Source organism: Anomaloglossus baeobatrachus, chromosome 3 (genome assembly GCF_048569485.1).
Source record: "Anomaloglossus baeobatrachus isolate aAnoBae1 chromosome 3, aAnoBae1.hap1, whole genome shotgun sequence".
NCBI classification, from domain to species: domain Eukaryota; kingdom Metazoa; phylum Chordata; class Amphibia; order Anura; family Aromobatidae; genus Anomaloglossus; species Anomaloglossus baeobatrachus.
In genome coordinates this window covers 439,173,500-439,195,620 of record NC_134355.1, presented here as the reverse complement: position 1 = coordinate 439,195,620, position 22,121 = coordinate 439,173,500, and the positions used below count along the sequence as shown (strand labels likewise).

Below are 22,121 nucleotides of genomic sequence, written 5' to 3'. Positions count from 1 at the left end.
ATTAATTTACTTGCCTTGGCAGCAGCTGCCCGACACTGCTCAGTAAAGTTGAGTTTCTCATCCCCTCATACACCCAATTCTTTTTCAGTGACAGGTTTACCCAGTGTTTTACAATTGTGTACACAGTTATAAATTTTATTACCTCTACCCCATTGCATGATCTTACATTTATCCACAATAATCTTCAATTGCCATTTCTCAGCCCAAACCTCCAGCTTACAGAAATCTATCTGCAATACTAAATTATCCTCTTCTGTATTGATTACTTTGCATAGTTTATTATCATCAGCAAATATTTAAATTCTACTTTCAATGCCCCCTACAAAGTCATTAATAAATATGTTAAATAAAGAGGGACCAATACTGATCCCTGTGGTACCCCACTATTAACTGTGACCCAGTCTGAGTGTGCTCCAATAATAACCAGTCTTTATTTCCTATCATTGAGCCAGTTCTTAGCCCAGTTACACATGGTTTCTCCAATTCCCATTAATCTAATTATATATATATATCAATCTTTTCTGTGGCACTGTATCAAATGCCTTTGAAAACTCCATATACACAACATCTACTGCATTTCCCTGGTACCAGTGTGGAACTTACTTCCTCATAAAAGCAGATCAGATTAGTTTGACAAGACCAATCCCTTATAAACCAACATTGATACTTAGTCATGAGGTTATTCTTCTTGAGATACTCCAAGATGGCATCTCTTTGGAAACCCTCAAGGTTTTTCACCTACAGTAGAGGTTAAACTTGACGGCCTATAATTTCCGGGCTCAGATTTTGTCCCCTTTTTGAAAACTTGCACTACATTTGCTATGTGCCTGTTCTGGGGTAGTTCCTAGAAATAATGGTCTGTCTAGCACCGTACTTAATTGCAGCAGTATTCGTCGGTGTATGCCTGAGGATTTATCTACTTTAGTGTTTTTGAGGTGGCACTGTACGTCTTGCTGGGTTAAGCAGGTGACATTTAATGGGGAATTTATGTCCTCCCTGATCATGTTATTGGTCACTGGATTTCCTTGTGTATTGTAGAAAAAAAGTTGTTAAGCAGATTGGCCTTTCCTTTCATCCTCTTCTACCATTTCACCTAGACTATTTTTTAGGGGGCCAACACTATCATTTTTGATTTTCTAACAGTTTTTTTTAATTGAAGACTAATTTTGGATTATTTTCACTTTCTCTGGCAATAGGGCTTTTATTTGCTAAATAATTTTTAATTTTGAAATACATCATCCACTTTATTCTATACGGAAATGAAGAAAGTGAAAAAATTTAAGTGATGTCAAATTGTTAAAAAAAAAAACCAAAAAACACTTCAATTCCTCCAAAGTTTTTTGTGTTTTGGTTTCATGGGATTTATTTTGCAGTAAAATTGACCCAGCAATTTCATTTTCTAGTTGAGGTCAATTAAAACAATACTAAACTTGCATGGAATTTTTATAATCTAGTGGTAAAGAAAGTCATTAATTTAAAAAAAAACCAAAAACTATTTGTTTGTGTTGCAATAATCTGAGAACTGTAAAAAAAATTCCATCAACCAAGCTGTAAAACAGCGTGTTATTTTGTGATTAATTATCTAATGTTACTGATAATACTAATTTAGGGTACGCACAATGTTTTGACTACAGGACAAGCGCAGAGGGGGAGGTTCAGACTGAAAAACAGCAAATTTAGAATTTTGATTGTTTTTTTCCTTTTTGCTATTTACCATACAGTTTAAATAATTTTATAGTCAGATGGATTAGACATTTAGAAACATAGCGTTACTAAGCATTTTTTTCTTTTGTTTATTTTTAACTGAGAAAAAGGGGGGTAACCCAAATCTGTCATAAGGATCAACCCTCCTAACCTGTTCACATGGACATGTACGTCATAGACTGTTCAAGAAAATGATACCTTGCTTTCTGCAATCTGATGTCTTATGCCAGAGAAATATATATTTTTATTAACATATAAATTAAATATTAAGATTAGGGAACAGCAAACCTGAACTCAGGGAAGTCCATGTTACTATTTAAGTTTGGCCACCCAGATAATAAAAAAAATGTAAAAAAAATAGGAAAAATAAAGAAAATAAGTAATAAAACAGGACAGATACTTACCGAACTTCCCCGCGGCTCAGGGGCGTATATAGAAATCATGGTGCCCTATAGCAAACGTCTGAATAGGCCCCCCCTCATTAAAAAAAAAAATACAATAAAATATTAACATAATAATCATCATACATGTTACTGTGGGCCAGCACACGTTAGTGAGGCGGCTTATAGTCATAAATAACACATACTACTTCATAGTGTTACTGAACAACACCCACTATATAAAGGCCAATAATACATTGCAAAATAATGCCACCACTCCAAGAGCAAATATCACCACATAGAGTCTGAATATAACCAGCGTCCTGGTACTGAGCAAAGTCCACTGCACCAAGACCAGTGGGTTCACACCGCAAATCCCCAAAAAATCTGCAATGTGTGAACTTGGCCTAAAGTAGCGATGTTCTTCTTTGTGCCCCTCACTGCACACACAATATAAATATTCACATCTGTCTCCCCCATATAATGGTAACGATTATAACCCCATTTGTAGCCTTAGGAACTATAGTAAAACTCTACATAGTACAGGAATAACACACACACACACACACACACTGATGGCACAGGGCAGGGGCAACACACACAGTGATGGCACAGTGCAGGGGCAACATACAGTGATGGCCCAGAAAAGGGGCAACACACACACAGTGATGGCACAGCACAGGGGCAACACACACACACACACACACACACACACACACACACACAGTGATGGTACAGTACAGAGGCAACACACACAGTGATGCCACAGGACAGGGGCAACACACACAGTGATGCCACAGGACAGGGGCAACACACACAGTGATGGCACAGCACAGGGGCAACACACAGATGTACACAGTGATGGCACAGTACAGGGGCAACACACACACAGTGATGGCACAGTACAGGGCAGTTTCTTTCTGTATTGTTACAGGCAAACATTTGTACATTATGATACTCACCTGATCCTGTGATGTGAGAGATGATGTTAGTGGCTCCGGCCTCTCTGCTGCACTTCCCGTGAATCCTCCTGGCTATGTTCAGATCCTGTCTTCTGCTTTTTTTTCTATTTCTTCTGTTCTCTATTTCTCACAGTTTTTTCTGCTCTCTGTTTGCTTTTTCCTCTTCTCTGTGGTCTCTGCTCTTGCTCCTTCTCCACCACTTTTTTCCTTTTCATCTTTGTTTCTCCCGCTCTGTACTGAACAATCTCCACCCCCTCTCCTGGTTGGCTGTTCTTCTCCTGGCATCTCTCACAGCTCTCTGACTGGAATAAGAAGCTACCTGGCCACCCCCTCCTCTTCAGCACAGGCCACGCACAGTGTGCAGTGTGAGTGAGTCTGTATCTCTGTGTTGGCCAACCTGCAGCTATACAAATAGTGTCGGCACCCAGCGGCCTTAATCAGCTGCTTGGGGACGGCTCTGGGGGCATGATGCATGAAACTGAAAACGCACACACTGCGGGCAGCCCCTACAGCTCACGGGCCCCATAGCAGTGGCATAGTCTGCCTCTATTGATGGTACACCACTGCCACGGCTGTAACGCTGCTTCTGGGTTAGTGTTATAGAAATAAATAAACACATAAAAAATGGTATACAGTTCCACATATTGTGGTACCCAGCGCAGATAAAGCAGAAAGCTACATACTGCAGCCCTCAACTGGTAAAAATAATAGCCCGCAATCACCTCAGAATTGTCATATCCATTAGATGCTACAATTTTGGCACTTTACCCAACTCATACTGATTGCCCTGGTGCATTAATATAATGGGTTAATGACAGGTGTGATTTTTCAAAAATCTAAGATGCCACTGAGCCTTGGATTTGTAATTCAAAAGAAATAAACACAAAACATAGAATAAAATTCTTTATTTCAAAAGACAAAAAAAAACCACACTCTCTTTCTCCAATTTATTAACCCCCAAAACAACCAGGCTCAATGTAAACCCCAACATCCCACAACAATCCCGGCTCTGCTACATACTAAAGTTGCATCGTATGGGCACATTAGAGAACATGACCACCCTCTGTGACTTAAGGCAGACATTGACTGTGCCCCAGCTGTGAGCGGTGACATCACTGAGGTTATTTGCAGTCACAGCTGGAGGTTCCCACTGTACTCCACCTGTGACTGTAGGTAAACTCACCTCAGGTGAAGTCATTGAACATAGTGACCTCACCTCTGGTGAACTCATTGAGTTCAATGAAACCTGCATCTCCTGGAAGAAAACCACATTTTTTGCCAAGAGATGCAGATTTGGTGCTGGAATTTATACTGTAGATTTGGTGCTAGAGTATATGTCCATGTGCAATCACGTATCATGGAGTACGGATCACGGATTGCACATGGACAACCCACGTGTGCCGTGAATCACGAAACATAGAGGGACATATGCGTTTTTAACACGTCATTGAAAAACGTCTGTGTTTTTCACTGACGTGTGAAACAGGCCTTAAGGGCACTTTGCACACTATGACATCGCAGGTGCGATGTCGGTGGGGTCAAATTTAAAGTGACGCACATCTGGCGTCGCAGGCGATATCGTAGTGTGTAAAGCCATTTTTTCTGTTTATCAATAAACATTCCTATCTTCAGCACTTAGTTTGGAGAGTGCGGTAAATTTATATATTGTCTTTGCTACTGAGGGATACTATCCTATTTCACCTGCACCTCAAATTGTGACACTGAGTGCAAACCATCATTTTTTATTTCTCGCATTGGCTGCCATGTTTAGGCTGGTGGATAGCCCAAAAACCATGGGCCTTCCAGGCTGAGAATAACAGCTCCCAGTTACCGACTTTATCTTAGCTGGGTATCAAAATTAGGGGGCTGGCGCACGTTGTTTTTTTTAATAATTTATTTAAATAATTAAAGGAAACAGCATGGGGTCTCTTGTATTTTGATACACAACCAAGACAACGTGCACAGTTGGGGATTGCAGCCTGTAGCCGTTTGCTTTATCTGTGCTGGGTGGCAATAAATGGGGGACCCAAAGTCATTTTTTCATTCATTCATTTATTTATTTATACACCACTATAAGGATGCAGACAGCGTGTGTATTTATTACCTATAACAGATGCTGTCCCAGAGGGCCGGGCTGAGGTCTGACTGCAGCCAATCACAGATGCCGGGATTGAGGGTGGGTAGGGGAAGTAGTGAATATGCATGATAGCTAATCATCAGACCCGGAAGCAGTGTTACAGCCATAGGGAAGTTTAGTAAGTATAACTAGCCTGCTTTAATCCTTATTTTCTTTCTTTTGCAGCTCCCCTCACTCTTACTAACACCATTTTATAACACTTTAGTTCGGGTCTCTTAGACTTATATGAGGTTCAGCATCTGGGATCAAGTTCGGAGTGAGTTCTGCTGCTGAGCCCGATTTTTTTTTTTTTAGTACGTGCTGGTTCAGCGATCCCGAATATCCACGGGTTTGCTTATCACTAATTAAGCTCTGTGGGCCAGACAGATCTCCTTGAGAATCTGGTCCACAGCTTCTTTTAAATGAAAAGGGGTAATACGAGTATGAGACATGTAATCACTGACATGTCTGCTCACCAGATCTCATAATGCGTGTGAATAGAACTAACATAATAAAGCATGGCTGAGTTTTATCGTTTTACAAACACATCTGCAGCTCTGCTCTCACAATGCTGTCAGCTCTGCTGATTAGAACTAACTCTTCTTTTGGTTTCATATCATATGCAGTAAGTGTGGAGGAGGGGATAGCAGAACTTTTTCTCATTGTAAACACATCTCACACTGGCTGCCTATGGGATTTAAGATGATTAGGGGTTACTTGTAATTAAGTAGAAGTTTTCAGTGAGATTAGTAGAGCAGATTCTCCTGTGTGAGACATGTAATGACAGGCAGTCTGCTTTCCTTATTGATCTTGTCTCATTACAAACACTTCAAGCAGCTTTCCTCACCGTGTTGACAGCTCTCCTGTACTTTCACTCCCCTTCACTAGCTATGTGAGATGAAAGCTAAATATTGTATGTAATCACACTCATCACTGCACTACTTCAAAAACTTTGCAATCACACACAAACAGGAGTGTACAGACAGAAGATGGCTTGTGTTCAAGAACAACATATGGAACTGTAGCACTTTAATACTGCAAAGTTTCACCTGATATGAGGAAGAATTGTGCACCCTAACCTCCGGGATTCCTGTGTATCTGCACAGCGTGCACCAGTGGTATGTTTTTTCCTGGACAGGACCCTGCCTGAGATTAGGATAGCAGACCATTCGTTATTACATGTCTCACACTGAAATTTTTCATTTTAATTAGTGACACTAATATAAGGACTTTATTTTTATACTTCATCCACTAAATGATGTTCTTTCCATAGGTGATGGATATATCTGTGAGCCCCTGCCACCATGTAAGAATGACAGTGATTGTTCTCCTGATGGAACGTGTAGTAACAGAACAGGAGACTTATTATGTACCTGTAATGATGGATACCAAGGTATTCACTTATCACTAAAGATATCTGTATATACAACCATTCACCGGACGTCATCTCCATCGTTTTCTCCACTTACAATGAAAAAATAGTCATGGACACGTTCATATCTAATATCACACTGACCCATATTATGTCTATTAATGATGGATGAGGCTGTCAGATACAATATGTATGATTCATTTTTTGATGTATTGATTTGATTTATAGTTTTTTCTGCTCAGTGACTAACATAAGGATACTTTGATTTGTGATTGTATAATTTGTCTTCTCATTAGTACAGACTGAAAGACTTTGGCTGCAGATTGTCCTGTAGAGTTTAGTACCAGCCATGCATGCTTTATGGCCATATTAAAAGACAACTGTAGATACGTTCTCAATCACAGACTATAATCAGTCATCATTTGTGTATTGTGATCAGGTAATGGGTCATATTGTGCTGATATTGATGAATGTGGAGGAAAGAACAACTGTTCATCTGACGCCTCCTGTAATAACACAGAGGGAAGCTATATCTGTACATGTAACCCTGGATTCACAGGTAAGTGCAATACATCAGCAATATGTGACAGTAATGGCAGTGAATGGTTTATTTTTTTAAAGGAAACATTGGAAAATATGTAATCTACAGGTACATCTCAATAAATTAGAATATCCTCAAAAAGTTAATTTATTTCAGTAATTCAATACATAAAAGCTGAGGACAAATAGCGCAAATAGGGTCTCATCAGATATTAAAATTGTGATGCGTAAATGTTTACACTGACCTTGTAAGGTTGTGAGTGTCACAACCACCAAGCAAGCATAAAGACAATGTAGGCTGCCGTAGTCCCACGTGGAGGAATCTTCAGTGCTGGAGAGGAGAAGTGGGGGGTTAATACCACGCTGTCTCCAAGAAGGAGGAAAAAAAATTGTTGATTTGACAATAAAAATGTTTAATTCCATAGGTCAGCGCGTTTCAGGGCGCAAGTCCCCTGATATTCATAACACACTAGAAACTGAGTAAAAAAGAGACATTCTGGATTTAAAAGCTCAATACTTTAAAACCAATGGGTTTTAATGAAATCACAGATCTCTTTTATTATTTTTTTCCAATGGTTTCTAGTGGCTTTTATATGTATCTTTTTTCATGTTTTATATATGTATAAAATATATATTTTTAGGTTTTTACTTTTATATGTAATATCTCGTATGTAATATTATTGGCTTTTCTTGCTTTTTTTTATATTGCCCATGTAATTCAGGCTTTACGGTTCTAATAGGCCTGAACCCTATTTACCTTGTGATGCCTGCGCACTTGGTCTTTTTCCCACACTCTGAACTCTAATAACCTTATGATGCCTGTGCACTTTGTCTTTTCCCCACAAACTGAACTCGATTACACCCTTGAGCATGTGCAAAACATTTTTCTCCCACGTTTCTGAACTCCTGTAACCTGGGGAGGCCTGTGCATTCATGTTTTCCCTGTAATAGATTTCTACAGTATTAAGACGGCTCATATACTGTATATGTCCGTCTATAATTTTTCTGTAAAAGTTTTTTCTTTTGCGATCCCATAAAGGACACATGTATTTTGTTTTCACATTGTCAACCTGGTCTGTTTTTATTAAAGAAATATAAATTTAAAATTTTTGAATATGATTTAAAAAAAGGAAAGGTGTAATATATATATATATATATATATATATATATATATATATATAAAATATTTTATTAACAATGAAATATGTATAAATATATATATATATATATTTTTTTTTTAACCATTAAGTTCCAAGTTCCTGGTCCGTTGAGTGGTTTTTCCACTCTTTTATTTTTATTTTTATGACCCTTTACCGGGCTCTATTTATTCAGGTTCCCTTTGAGCTTTGATACTATCCCAAAGAAAAAAGCTTTTTTCGTTTTTCTTTTTCTTCTTTAAATATTCACATTGGCACAAACTTTTTTCATGGATATAACGACACCTTTAACATAACAATGACATTTGTGATTATTTATTATTTTTTATTATAATTCTTCTATATATTTTTCTTTTCTTCACACATTTTTTAATTAATAGCATTTAATTCATCAGTTTTTGTTTACTACCTTGATGTTGTTCAAACCATAGAAATGCTACTTTCTCTCACACATACAATCGATACTGGGGTTCTAGTTCCTTCACTAGTAGTCGCACATTTTTTATTTTATTTTTATTTTACTTTTCTATAAAAGTATTTTAGTTTTCTTTCATTTATTTTTTTTTCTTCTTTTTTCACCTTAGATTATATTTATAACTTTTATTTTTCAACAATATATAGTATTAAAATTATTTTACAAGAAAATGCTTTGTAATGGGAGCCCACCAATTTAGGTCAGGCGAGTTTGCTGGCCAATCAAGCACAGTGATACTGTGGTTAGTAAACCAGGTATTGGTATTAGACTTTGGTCTTGATAAAATAGAGTGGATCTACACCAGCAGATGACATGGCTCCAAACCATCACTGATTGTGGAAACTTCACACTAGACCTCAAGCAGCTTGCATTGTGGCCTTTCCGCTTTTCCTCCAGACTCTGGGACCTTGATTTCCAAATGAAATGCAAAATTTACTTTCATCTGATAACAACACCTTAGACAACTGAGCAACAATCCAGTTCTTTTTCTACTTAACTCTGGTAAGACACTTCTGGCATTATCTGTTGGTCATGAGTAGAGATGAGCGAACCGGCCGTGGTTCGGCTCGAGTTACGAAGGTCTCGTTCGAGTTCAGTTCGACGAACGTTCGACGAACCGAACTCGAACCGCATAGGAAACAATGGCAGGCAATCACAAACACATAAAAACACCTAGAAAACACCCTCAAAGGTGTCCAAAAGGTGACAAACAACTCACAACACAACACAAACACATGGGAAAGTGACAAGGACATATACTCATGCAAAAACAAAAGAGCTGGACAAGGAAAAAGAGGAGGAGACACAGATATAGGCATGGCACGCCCTTCTAAAATCATGTAAAACACCGCAAGGTGACTCCAAGCGGAGTCTCCATTTTTCCAAAAATTGGGCCACACACATACCCACCCCTTCAGTGGCAGCACTTGTGCCCCAGTTGTACACTTCACAGCTAGATTTGCATCAAGCACATTCAAAAATACGCCATACTTAACCGTCCCCAGCATGACACCGGGGTAGGTAGCAAAGTCTTTCCTAATCCCAGCGCTGTGCATCTTGGATCATTTTTAAAAACAATGTAAGCAAGGGTTACTCCAAGCGGAGTCTCCCTTTTTTCCAAAAAATTGGGCCAAACAGACACCCCATCAGTGGCAGCACTTGTGCCCCAGTTGTACACTTCACAGCTAGATTTGCATCAAGCACATTCAAAAATACGCCATACTTAACCGTCCCCAGCATGACACCGGGGTAGGCAGCAAACTCTTTCCTGATCCCAGCGCTGTGCATCTTGGATCATTTTTAAAAACAATGTAAGCAAGGGTTACTCCAAGCGGAGTCTCCCTTTTTTTCCAAAAATTGGGCCCCACACACACCCACCCATTCAGTGGCAGCACTTGTGCCCCAGTTGTACACTTCACAGCTAGATTTGCATCAAGCACATTCAAAAATACGCCATACTTAACCGTCCCCAGCATGACACCGGGGTAGGTAGCAAAGTCTTTCCTGATCCCAGCACTGTGCATCTTGGATCATTTTTAAAAACAATGTAAGCAAGGGTTACTCCAAGCGGAGTCTCCCTTTTTTCTAAAAATTGGGCCACACAGACACCCCATCAGTGGCAGCACTTGTGCCCCAGTTGTACACTTCACAGCTAGATTTGCATCAAGCACATTCAAAAATACGCCATACTTAACCGTCCCCAGCATGACACCGGGGTAGGTAGCAAACTCTTTCCTGATCCCAGCGCTGTGCATCTTGGATCATTTTTAAAAACAATGTAAGCCAGGGTTACTCCAAGCGGAGTCTCCCTTTTTTTCCAAAAATTGGGCCCCACACACACCCACCCATTCAGTGGCAGCACTTGTGCCCCAGTTGTACACTTCACAGCTAGATTTGCATCAAGCACATTCAAAAATACGCCATACTTAACCGTCCCCAGCATGACACCGGGGTAGGTAGCAAAGTCTTTCCTGATCCCAGCGCTGTGCATCTTAGATCATTTTTAAAAACAATGTAAGCAAGGGTTACTCCAAGCGGAGTCTCCCTTTTTTCCAAAAATTGGGCCACACAGACACCCATCAGTGGCAGCACTTGTGCCCCAGTTGTTCACTTCACAGCTAGATTTGCATCAAGCACATTCAAAAATACGCCATCCTTAACCGTCCCCAGGATGACACCGGGGTAGGTAGCTAAGTCTTTCCTGATCCCAGCTCTGTTCATCTTGGCTCCTTTTAAAAAACACAGCAAGCAAGGGTTACTCCAAGCGGAGTCTCCCATTTTTCCAAAAATTGGGCCCAACACACACCCACCCATTCGGTGGCAGCAGTTGTGCCCCAGTTGTACACTTCACAGGTAGATTTGCATCAAGCACATTCAAAAATACGCCATTCTTAACCGTCCCCAGGATGACACCGGGGTAGGTAGCAAAGTCTTTGCTGAACCATGACTTGTTCATCTTGGCTCCTTTTAAAAAACACAGCAAGCAAGGGTTACTCCAAGCGGAGTCTCCATTTTTTCCAAAAATTGGGCCCCACACACACCCACCCCTTCAGTAGCAGCACTTGTGCCCCAGTTGTACACTTCACAGGTAGATTTGCATCAAGCACATTCAAAAATACGCCATTCTTAACCGTCCCCAGGATGACACCGGGGTAGGTAGCAAAGTCTTTGCTGAACCATGACTTGTTCATCTTGGCTCCTTTTAAAAAACACAGCAAGCAAGGGTTACTCCAAGCGGAGTCTCCATTTTTTCCAAAAATTGGGCCCCACACACACCCACCCCTTCAGTAGCAGCACTTGTGCCCCAGTTGTACACTTCACAGCTAGATTTGCATCAAGCACATTAAAAAATACACCATACTTAACCGTCCCCAGCATGACACCGGGGTAGGTAGCAAAGTCTTTCCTGATCCCAGCGCTGTGCATCTTGGATCATTTTTAAAAACAATGTAAGCAAGGGTTACTCCAAGTGGAGTCTCCCTTTTTACCAAAAATTGGGCCACACACACACCCACCCCTTCAGTGGCAGCAGTTGTGCCCCAGTTGTACACTTCACAGCTAGATTTGCATCAAGCACATTCAAAAATATGCCATACTTAACCGTCCCCAGGATGACCCCGGGGTAGGTAGCAAAGTCTTTGCTGAACCATGACTTGTTCATCTTGGCTCCTTTTAAAAAACACAGCAAGCAAGGGTTACTCCAAGCAGAGTCTCCCTTTTTTCCAAAAATTGGGCCACACAGACACCCCATCAGTGGCAGCACTTGTGCCCTAGTTGCAAACAGGATGTTTTGATTTGCATCAAGCACATTCCAAATCCACAAGCATTTATTCTCCCTAGGATGACACAGTAGTAAATTCCTTGTGGATCCATGACTTGTTCATTTTGATGAACGTTAGTCTGTCCACATTGTCATTGGACAGACGTGTGCGCTTATCTGTCAGCACACACCCAGCAGTACTGAAGACACGTTCAGAGACAACGCTGGCAGCTGGACATGACAAAATCTCCAAGGCGTAAGTTGAGAGCTCTGGCCATTTTTCAAGATTTGAAGCCCAAAATGAGCAAGGCTCCATTTGCAAAGTCATGGCATCGATCTTCATTTGGAGATACTCCTGTATCATCCTCTCCAGCTGTTGACTATGTGTCAGACTTGTTGTCTCTGGTGGTCTTGCAAAGGACGGTCTAAAAAAATTATGAAAAGATTCAATAAAATTGCTGTTACCAGCACCAGATACGGTGAAATTCATGAAATAATTTAAAAAAAAGGTCTTCCCTATATTTTTGGTTCCCAGCCGGGTACAATTAGGAAGCTGGGGGTTGGGGGCAGCCTGTACCTGCCTGTTGTAGCTAGCGTACAAAAAATATGGCGAGGCCCACGCCATTTTTTTTAAAAAGATTTTAGGCAAAAACCTTTATTAAAAAAAAAAAAGGCTTCCCTGGATTTTCCATTGCCAGTGAAGGTAGCACCAAGCAGCGGGGGTTAGCAGCCAGTAGCTGCTTGGGTTACCCTTAGCAATAGAAAATGCAGCGGGAGCCCACACTTTTTTTTTTCTTTTTTTATTACCCCAACCCTATTTTTATGTGTTTGTTTAGTTTTGTTTATTTTAATGAATTTAAAAAAAAAAAAAAAAATCGACATTGGCTTTGCCCATCAAGCACCAGAGCATTTTACTACTCACTCATGCCTACTCCTGCCTACTCCTGACCACAGCACCAGCAGAACAAGTAATCAGAGGACTCCAGTGTCGGCCGACTACTTGTTCTGTGTTCCCCCTGCATCCATCGCAGCATGTGCAGGCTGTGAGGTCACCTGAGTTCAGTCCAGCACTGGAGTCAGCTGATCTGAACTCATCTGAACTCCAGCCCGCACACGCTGCGATGGATGCAGGGGAATCACAGAACAAGTAAGGCCTAAGCCACACGGCGAGAAAAACGGTGCGAGTGGAGTGCGATAAAACATCGCATTCCATTCTGACCAATATTAGCCTGTGTATCAGTGCACATGAGCAATTATTTTCTCAGCCCTAATCGGACTGAGAAAACAATCGCAGCATGCTGCAATTGTAATGCGAGACTCTTTCTCTTTTACCCATTCAAGTGTATGGGGTGAGAGAAAAATCGCACTGCACTTGCGGTACATCGGTGTACCGTGAGTGCAGAACGAGAATCGCAATAGCCGACTACGGAGGAGAGAGGGAGAGAAATCCTTCCCACCCCTCCTCAGTGATGGCCCGCCCGCCCCTCTGCAGTTCTGGCCCGCCCCCCGCAGCTAAGGTCCGCTGACACAGTCGGACCTCAGTCGCAGGGACACATGCATGACAGCTCTGCTGTACCGCCAGCGTGAGCCGAGTGTCATACGAGGGGATCGCAGTAATCCCAGTGTGGCCCCAGCCTAATCGTCCGACACTGGAGTCAGCTGATCTGAACTGAGCTGAACTCCTGACCACACAGCCCGCACATGGTCACATGTTATCGGCAGCAGGCAATGACTGCTGTTAACCTGCATCCATTGCAGCATGTGCGGGCTGTGAGATCAGGAGTCAGCTGACTCCAGTGCCGGCTGATAAATTCTGTGTCCCGCTGCAGAAGGATCCGGTAAAGTAATGGTTGCATGCACTGCACATTTAATCCACAGGATCCGGTCATATGCGGTTTATTGCCTACAGGCAAAAAAAATGCTGGTGTGAAAGTATCCTGCAAAATGCATGCCACACGGATGATACGGACGACACACAGAGACTAGGCAAGAGGGTAAAAAAAGCAATCTCATGACCCCTTCATTTTTTTTTTCCCAATTATTTTTTTCACATGTTGCGCCGGCTAATATTCATAATGTCTGTACACACACACACACACACACACACACACAAACTATGAACTATATGAGATCAAGCACAAGATAGACTCTTTCTTCCCCTGGTTATGCAGAGCTGGGAGCTTCGGCTGTCTCTGCTGTAATTGCTCTCAGTGCATCCACACTGGGAAGAGGCAGGGAGGAGTCTTTGGTCTTTGGGTGGAGAAGAGAGCTGAGTGGGTGTGTTAGATACAGAGGGTGTGTTAGATACAGCCCTAGAGCCACAAAGAATTATAGGATAACCATAACTCAACCCTTCTGGGAGTTTTAAGACCCATAAATAATTATCACCATTGTATTCCAGTAAATTCAGAAACTGTTTTGTGTTTAATTAATTTTTATTACTACAAAAAATATAAAAAACAGTTTATTATATTAAAATTGAAAATAAATGCAGATTATACAGTAAATCCAAACATATCAAGCACATAATTCCAAAAAAGAGGGGCAGGATAGAAGTGGGGACACCAGTAAAAAGCCCAAAAGAGGGAGGGAAAACAGACATCAGAGCCTACACCTGACCCAATTAATTTATGGGCAAAATGCACGTAAAATATCGTGTCTGGAGTAAATGCACAATAATTAAAAATCTAAATAGAAAGTCCCTGCTGTTCCACAAACGGACACTAGATGGCGCTCAAGCAGTGAAACCAATCAAAATGTGCCCGTTCGTTAAAGCGATGGATTAAATGCAGCAGACTCCAGACTTACCCATGTTAGTGGATTGTGAGGCTCGGATGTCAGGTCCCAACCCAAGCCCGACGCACGTTTCAAGGTAATCTTCTTCGGGGGCCATGAGGGGAATAGAAAGGAGTGTGTTTAAATAGGGTGGGTGCTAATACAGGAAGCGCATGTGGGGGGCGGTGCTATGCACACATGACAAACGCTCTCCGGCCATTCCAGGGGAAGCATGGGTGGGAGGGAATCTCCCTGACGTCATTTACCCATGATTCCCCTATCCGGAAGCGTCTTTGAGCGGTGTCAGCGTGCACACGCCCACCACATGCGCTCAGAAGCACCATGTTGGTTGTGGGCAGATAGAAGGGCAAGCGTAGATGGGAAAGAGGATGAAATGTGGGACCAGATCAAATCAGCGTCACAAAAGGACTAAATATATATAAAGATCTACATAGATTGACAATATATACCACTCCCAAATTCTACTATACAAATACATCGATTAAAAATCCCACATGAAGCACATAAGGTAAATAAGGGACATATTATGTCTCCATGTACCCAAGATACACCTTAAAATATCATCCCATAAATATACCACATCAATAGAGGATATAATCAGCTACATATTTATTCTCTAATCCCATCACAGTATTAGGCGAGCACCACAGGTGGCAATCCAACAAAATACCCTAGAGATAAAGGAGAAAAAAGGAAAAGAAGAACAGTAATTAAAAACAGAAACACACACATAAAAGTCAATTGACGGATTTAACGGAGGATCTGTCAAGATCACAGAAAAGGAGAGAAAGATAATTTTTCGTTCAAGCCATGTGGGGACATTGTCCCCAGACGTACGGTCCAGCGACATTCCAGCTGTGCCAAGATCCGTTTTTTATTTCCTCCTCTTGACTCCAGTTGAACCTGGTCGATCCCTCTAATTTTGAGGTTGGTAGGATCACAATTGTGGCATAGCTTGAAGTGGCGCGGGATCGTCCTGAGGGATTCTAGGTCCTTCACCTCCCGTGCCGCAATTATGTTTCTGACGTGCTCCCTAGTGCGGACGCGGAGTTCTCGCGATGTCAACCCTATGTATACCAAATTGCAGTCGCACACGGCATAATAAATGACGTATGTCGTACTGCATGATATAAAACTCTTGATTTTATACTCCCTCGAACCGTCCGCAGTAGAGAACACGCCTGTACGTACCAAATTACGGCACGCTAAACAGGATCCGCATGGGAAACATCCCACCTTGGGGCTACCACTGCCAAAAAGGGGAGGAATACTTGGCACATACTGGCTCTTTACCAAGTGATCTTTTAAATTCCTTCCTCTTCTGGCAGTCAACATAGGTCGATCAGACAGGGCATTTCTCAGGGACTGGTCGGTCTGTAAGACCGGCCAGTGCTTATTGAGAATTTGTCTAATTTCACCCCACTGGTTGTTATATGTCGAGATGAACTGTATTTGAGATAGTCCCGATTCATCTCTCCGTACCCTAGGTAGCAATTCCGCGCGTGGGGTGTTCCTAGCTCTCTGGTACCCCGCCTTAATACACCTACGGCTGTATCCCCTATCAAGAAATCTATCACGCAGACTACCAGCCTGATTTTCAAAAAAAACATCAGTAAAGCAGATCCTCTTTAATCTTAAGAATTGACCTGCTGGGATGGCTCTAATGGTTGAGTCTGCGTGAGAGGATGAGGCGTGAAGCAGGGCATTCACTGCAGTCTTTTTTCTGTAGAGGTCAGTTTGTATAAACCCCCCACCAGTATTTAGCACCCTGATGTCCAGAAAATCGACCACGTCCCTATCTGTCCTATAAGTCAGTTTGATGTTATATGGGTTATCATTCAGGTCCGCCATGAAGCTGTGCAGCTCAGAATCGGTACCCCTCCAGATCATAAAGATGTCGTCTATATATCTATACCAGCACTGCGCCTGGGCTGCGGCCAGCACGCCGTCGCCGAAAATCCCCCTCTCCCAAAAGCCGAGAAAGAGATTTGCGAACGACGGCGCAAAAGCCGCGCCCATCGCAGTGCCCCGTTCCTGGAGGAAGTACCGGTCCTTAAATAAGAAGAAATTGTGTGTCAATATGAACCGCAACAGCTCCAGGACCAGACCCTAAATGGATTTATCCCAATTGCTCATGGACAGATAGAACTCAGTCACCACCAGACCATCAGAGTGCCTTATGCAGGTATATAGGGTCTCAACATCCACCGTTACCATCCTTCGTCCACAGGGAGACAATCCAGTCTCCGTAGGACGTCCGAGGTGTCCCTGACATAGGAGGGCAGAGTTTCCACAAGTGGATGGATATAATATTCAATAAATTTGCAAATGGGATAACTCAGCCCTCCAATGCCAGAGACAATCGGATGCCCCGGTGGACATTCCAGATTTTTATGGACTTTCGGTAGTAAATAAAAAGTTGGCACGACCGGATGTTGAGAAAAAAGCCCCTCAAAGACTTTTTTAGTTATAATGCCCTGTGTCACAGCCCTATCTAAAATCCTGAAGAGTTCAGCCGAGTATTTCTCCAGCGGGCTACCAGAGAGCCTGGAATAGGAGTCTTTATCCCTTAGTTGCCTGAACGCTTCGCGCTCATACATAGATACTGGCCAAATTACAACGTTTTCCCCTTTGTCAGCAGGTTTGAAAACTACCCCCTCCATGTTTTTTAGTTCCTCCAGGGCTTTCCTCTGTTTAAATGTGAGGTTATGTTTAGCACCTTGTGTATTAAGAGACATAAGATCTTTTGTCACCAACTTATTAAAGATTTCCACCTGGGGGGAGGCTGAGAACGGGGGAAACGTAGTAGATTTGGGATAGACAGATTTAGGAAACCTATCTCTCTCCGTACCTGCAGATTCAGCTTGTAGTTCTTCCAGAATCCTAATGGCCTCAATCTCTTCCCTCGAAAAAAAGTGCGTGTCCAAATTTCTACCAGCATGTAATTTATGCAGAATCAGCTTGCGGGAGAACAAATTCAGGTCCTTGACGACTGTAAAAAAGTCAAAGTTAGAATCTGGGGCAAAAGTTAAGCCTAATTTAAGGACCTCCATCTGTGCCCCCGACAAGGTATAATCAGATAAATTAATTACCTCCATATTCCTCTTCTTACCCCTTGTCTCCATTACTGGAGGTGATATTAATTTTCTTTTAGACCAATTTGGTCCTCCAGCCTTATACTTATTTTTGGTCTGTCTCGGGCCACCCAGTCTTTCACCAAGGTCCAAGTTCGTGCTTCTCCCAGCGGGAGTTTCATCCTCAATTGATGAGGCAGAGGAGAATGAATGAGACCTCGACTGGGGTGCATTAGTCCTCCTCTTTAAATTTTTCCCCCATCTATAGACATGATTACTTTTGTAGTCAGTAGAGTCTCTTTGATATTTTTTGTTTTTTGTTATTATAATCTCTTTTTCCCATTTAGAGAATTCTTTCTCCAGATCAGTATTCAGCACGGACATTGCCTCCTGTGAAAGGAGTGTAAGGAGTTGACCCTGAATAGATTCAATTTCGGTTTCCAGGGTTGCTATTAAGGCCGTATTGGTTTAATGAGGAGATGCATAAAATTTCTTGACCAATTTGTTGATGCATCCTCCCACTCTTTTTTAAAAGAGTCATCAATACTGGGCAATGTCGGGAAGATTTGGACACGCAGTCCTCTAGGTATAAGGTTTCTGTTTAGGTATTTCTCCATAAATGTTTTGTTCCACCAAATTCTGTTTTTTTGGTGTAATAATTGCTTGAGTTTTATAATAAGATCCTCCGAAACTCCATCACTTAAAATCATTTCAGTATCCTCACTAAAAACCTGGTCAATTTTGGAAAGCCATGACATCTCACGGGCTTTATGGTCCATTTGCCCTTGAAACACTGCTGTGAAAAAACACAGTAAAACACAATTAACCACAAAGATAGGGCAAAAACAGGACCTCATTCTTTAATCATCGGGTCACTCCCACATAAGACACTGATAACCATAACTCAACCCTTCTGGGAGTTTTAAGACCCATAAATAATTATCACCATTGTATTCCAGTAAATTCAGAAACTGTTTTGTGTTTAATTAATTTTTATTACTACAAAAAATATAAAAAACAGTTTATTATATTGAAATTGAATATAAATGCAGATTATACAGTAAATCCAAACATATCAAGCACATAATTCCAAAAAAGAGGGGCAGGATAGAAGTGGGGACACCAGTAAAAAGCCCAAAAGAGGGAGGGAAAACAGACATCAGAGCCTACACCTGACCCAATTAATTTATGGGCAAAATGCACGTAAAATATCGTGTCTGGAGTAAATGCACAATAATTAAAAATCTAAATAGAAAGTCCCTGCTGTTCCACAAACGGACACTAGATGGCGCGCAAGCAGTGAAACCAATCAAAATGTGCCCGTTCGTTAAAGCGATGGATTAAATGCAGCAGACTCCAGACTTACCCATGTTAGTGGATTGTGAGGCTCGGATGTCAGGTCCCAACCCAAGCCCGACGCACGTTTCAAGGTAATCTTCTTCGGGGGCCATGAGGGGAATAGAAAGGAGTGTGTTTAAATAGGGTGGGTGCTAATACAGGAAGCGCATGTGGGGGGCGGTGCTATGCACACATGACAAACGCTCTCCGGCCATTCCAGGGGAAGCATGGGTGGGAGGGAATCTCCCTGACGTCATTTACCCATGATTCCCCTATCCAGAAGCATCTTTGAGCGGTGTCAGCGTGCACACGCCCACCACATGCGCTCAGAAGCACCATGTTGGTTGTGGGCAGATAGAAGGGCAAGCGTAGATGGGAAAGAGGATAAAATGTGGGACCAGATCAAATCAGCATCACAAAAGGACTAAATATATATAAAGATCTACATAGAGTGACAATATATACCACTCCCAAATTCTACTATACAAATACATCGATCAAAAATCCCACATGAAGCACATAAGGTAAATAAGGGACATATTATGTCCCCATGTACCCAAGATACACCTCAAAATATCATCCCATAAATATACCACATCAATAGAGGATATAATCAGCTACATATTTATTCTCTAATCCCATCACAGTATTAGGCGAGCACCACAGGTGGCAATCCAACAAAATACCCTAGAGATAAAGGAGAAAAAAGGAAAAGAAGAACAGTAATTAAAAACAGAAACACACACATAAAAGTCAATTGACGGATTTAACGGAGGATCTGTCAAGATCACAGAAAAGGAGAGAAAGATAATTTTTCGTTCAAGCCATGTGGGGACATTGTCCCCAGACGTACGGTCCAGCGACATTCCAGCTGTGCCAAGATCCGTTTTTTATTTCCTCCTCTTGACCCCAGTTGAACCTGGTCGATCCCTCTAATTTTGAGCTTGGTAGGATCACAATTGTGGCATAGCTTGAAGTGGCGCGGGATCGTCCTGAGGGATTCTAGGTCCTTCACCTCCCATGCCGCAATTATGTTTCTGACGTGCTCCCTAGTGCGGACGCGGAGTTCTCGCGATGTCAACCCTATGTATACCAAATTGCAGTCGCACACGGCATAATAAATGACGTATGTCGTACTGCATGATATAAAACTCTTGATTTCATACTCCCTCGAACCGTCCGCAGTAGAGAACACGCCTGTACGTACCAAATTACGGCACGCTAAACAGGATCCGCATGGGAAACATCCCACCCTGGGGCTACCACTGCCAAAAAGGGGAGGAATACTTGGCACATAATGGCTCTTTACCAAGTGATCTTTTAAATTCCTTCCTCTTCTGGCAGTCAACATAGGTTGATCAGACAGGGCATTTCTCAGGGACTGGTCGGTCTGTAAGACCGGCCAGTGCTTATTGAGAATTTGTCTAATTGCACCCCACTGGTTGTTATATGTCGAGATGAACCGTATTTGAGATAGTCCCGATTCATCTCTCCGTACCCTAGGTAGCAATTCCGCGCCTGGGGTGTTCCTAGCTCTCTGGTACCCCACCTTAATACACCTACGGCTGTATCCCCTATCAAGAAATCTATCACGCAGACTACCAGCCTGATTTTCAAAAAAAACATCAGTAGAGCAGATCCTCTTTAATCTTAAGAATTGACCTGCTGGGATGGCTCTAATGGTTGAGTCTGCGTGAGAGGATGAGGTGTGAAGCAGGGCATTCACTGCAGTCTTTTTTCTGTAGAGGTCAGTTTGTATAAACCCCCCCACCAGTATTTAGCACCCTGATGTCCAGAAAATCGACCACGTCCCTATCTGTCCTATAAGTCAGTTTGATGTTATATGGGTTATCATTCAGGTCCGCCATGAAGCTGTGCAGCTCAGAATCGGTACCCCTCCAGATCATAAAGATGTCGTCTATATATTTATACCAGCACTGCGGCTGGGCTGCGGCCGGCACGCCGTCGCCAAAAACCCCCCTCTCCCAAAAGCCGAGAAAGAGGTTTGCGTACGACGGCGCACAAGCCGCGCCCATCGCAGTGCCCCGTTCCTGGAGGAAGTACCGGTCCTTAAATAAGAAGAAATTGTGTGTCAATATGAACCGCATTAGCTCCAGGACCAGACCCTGAATGGATTTATCCCAATTGCTCATGGACAGATAGAACTCAGTCGCCACCAGACCATCAGAGTGCCTTATGCAGGTATATAGGGTCTCAACATCTGCCGTTACCAATAAAGTTCCTTCGTCCACAGGGAGACAATCCAGTCTCCGTAGGACGTCCGAGGTGTCCCTGACATAGGAGGGCAGAGTTTCCACAAGTGGATAGAGATAATATTCAATAAATTTGCAAATGGGATCACTCAGCCCTCCAATGCCAGAGACAATCGGACGCCCCGGTGAACATTCCAGATTTTTATGGACTTTCGGTAGTAAATAAAAAGTTGGCACGACCGGATGTTGAGAAAAAAGCCCCTCAAAGACTTTTTTAGTTATAATGCCCTGTGTCACAGCCCTATCTAAAATCCTGAAGAGTTCAGCCGAGTATTTCTCCAGCGGGCTACCAGAGAGCCTGGAATAGGAGTCTTTATCCCTTAGTTGCCTGAACGCTTCGCGCTCATACATAGATACTGGCCAAATTACAATGTTTCCCCCTTTGTCAGCAGGTTTGAAAACTACCCCCTCCATGTTTTTTAGTTCCTCCAGGGCTTTCCTCTGTTTAAATGTGAGGTTATGTTTAGCACCTTGTGTATTAAGGGACATAAGATCTTTTGTCACCAACTTATTAAAGATTTCCACCTGGGGGGAGGCTGAGAACGGGGGAAACGTGGTATATTTGAGATAGACAGATTTAGGAAACCTATCTCTCTCCGTACCTGCAGATTCAGCTTGTAGTTCTTCCAGAATCCTAATGGCCTCAATCTCTTCCCTCGCTTGCGGGAGAACAAA

General features: G+C 42.3%; 1 protein-coding gene across 1 annotated transcript in view; it reads left to right on the top strand.

Moving 5' to 3' along the window:
- The window catches only part of LOC142297263 (uncharacterized), a 307,434-nt gene that overhangs the window by 179,135 nt on the left and 106,178 nt on the right, over positions 1-22,121 (top strand). Inside the window, 2 exon segments of the mRNA XM_075341518.1 lie at positions 6,436-6,555; positions 6,974-7,093. Of these exon segments, the coding sequence (XP_075197633.1) occupies positions 6,436-6,555; positions 6,974-7,093 (240 nt within the window).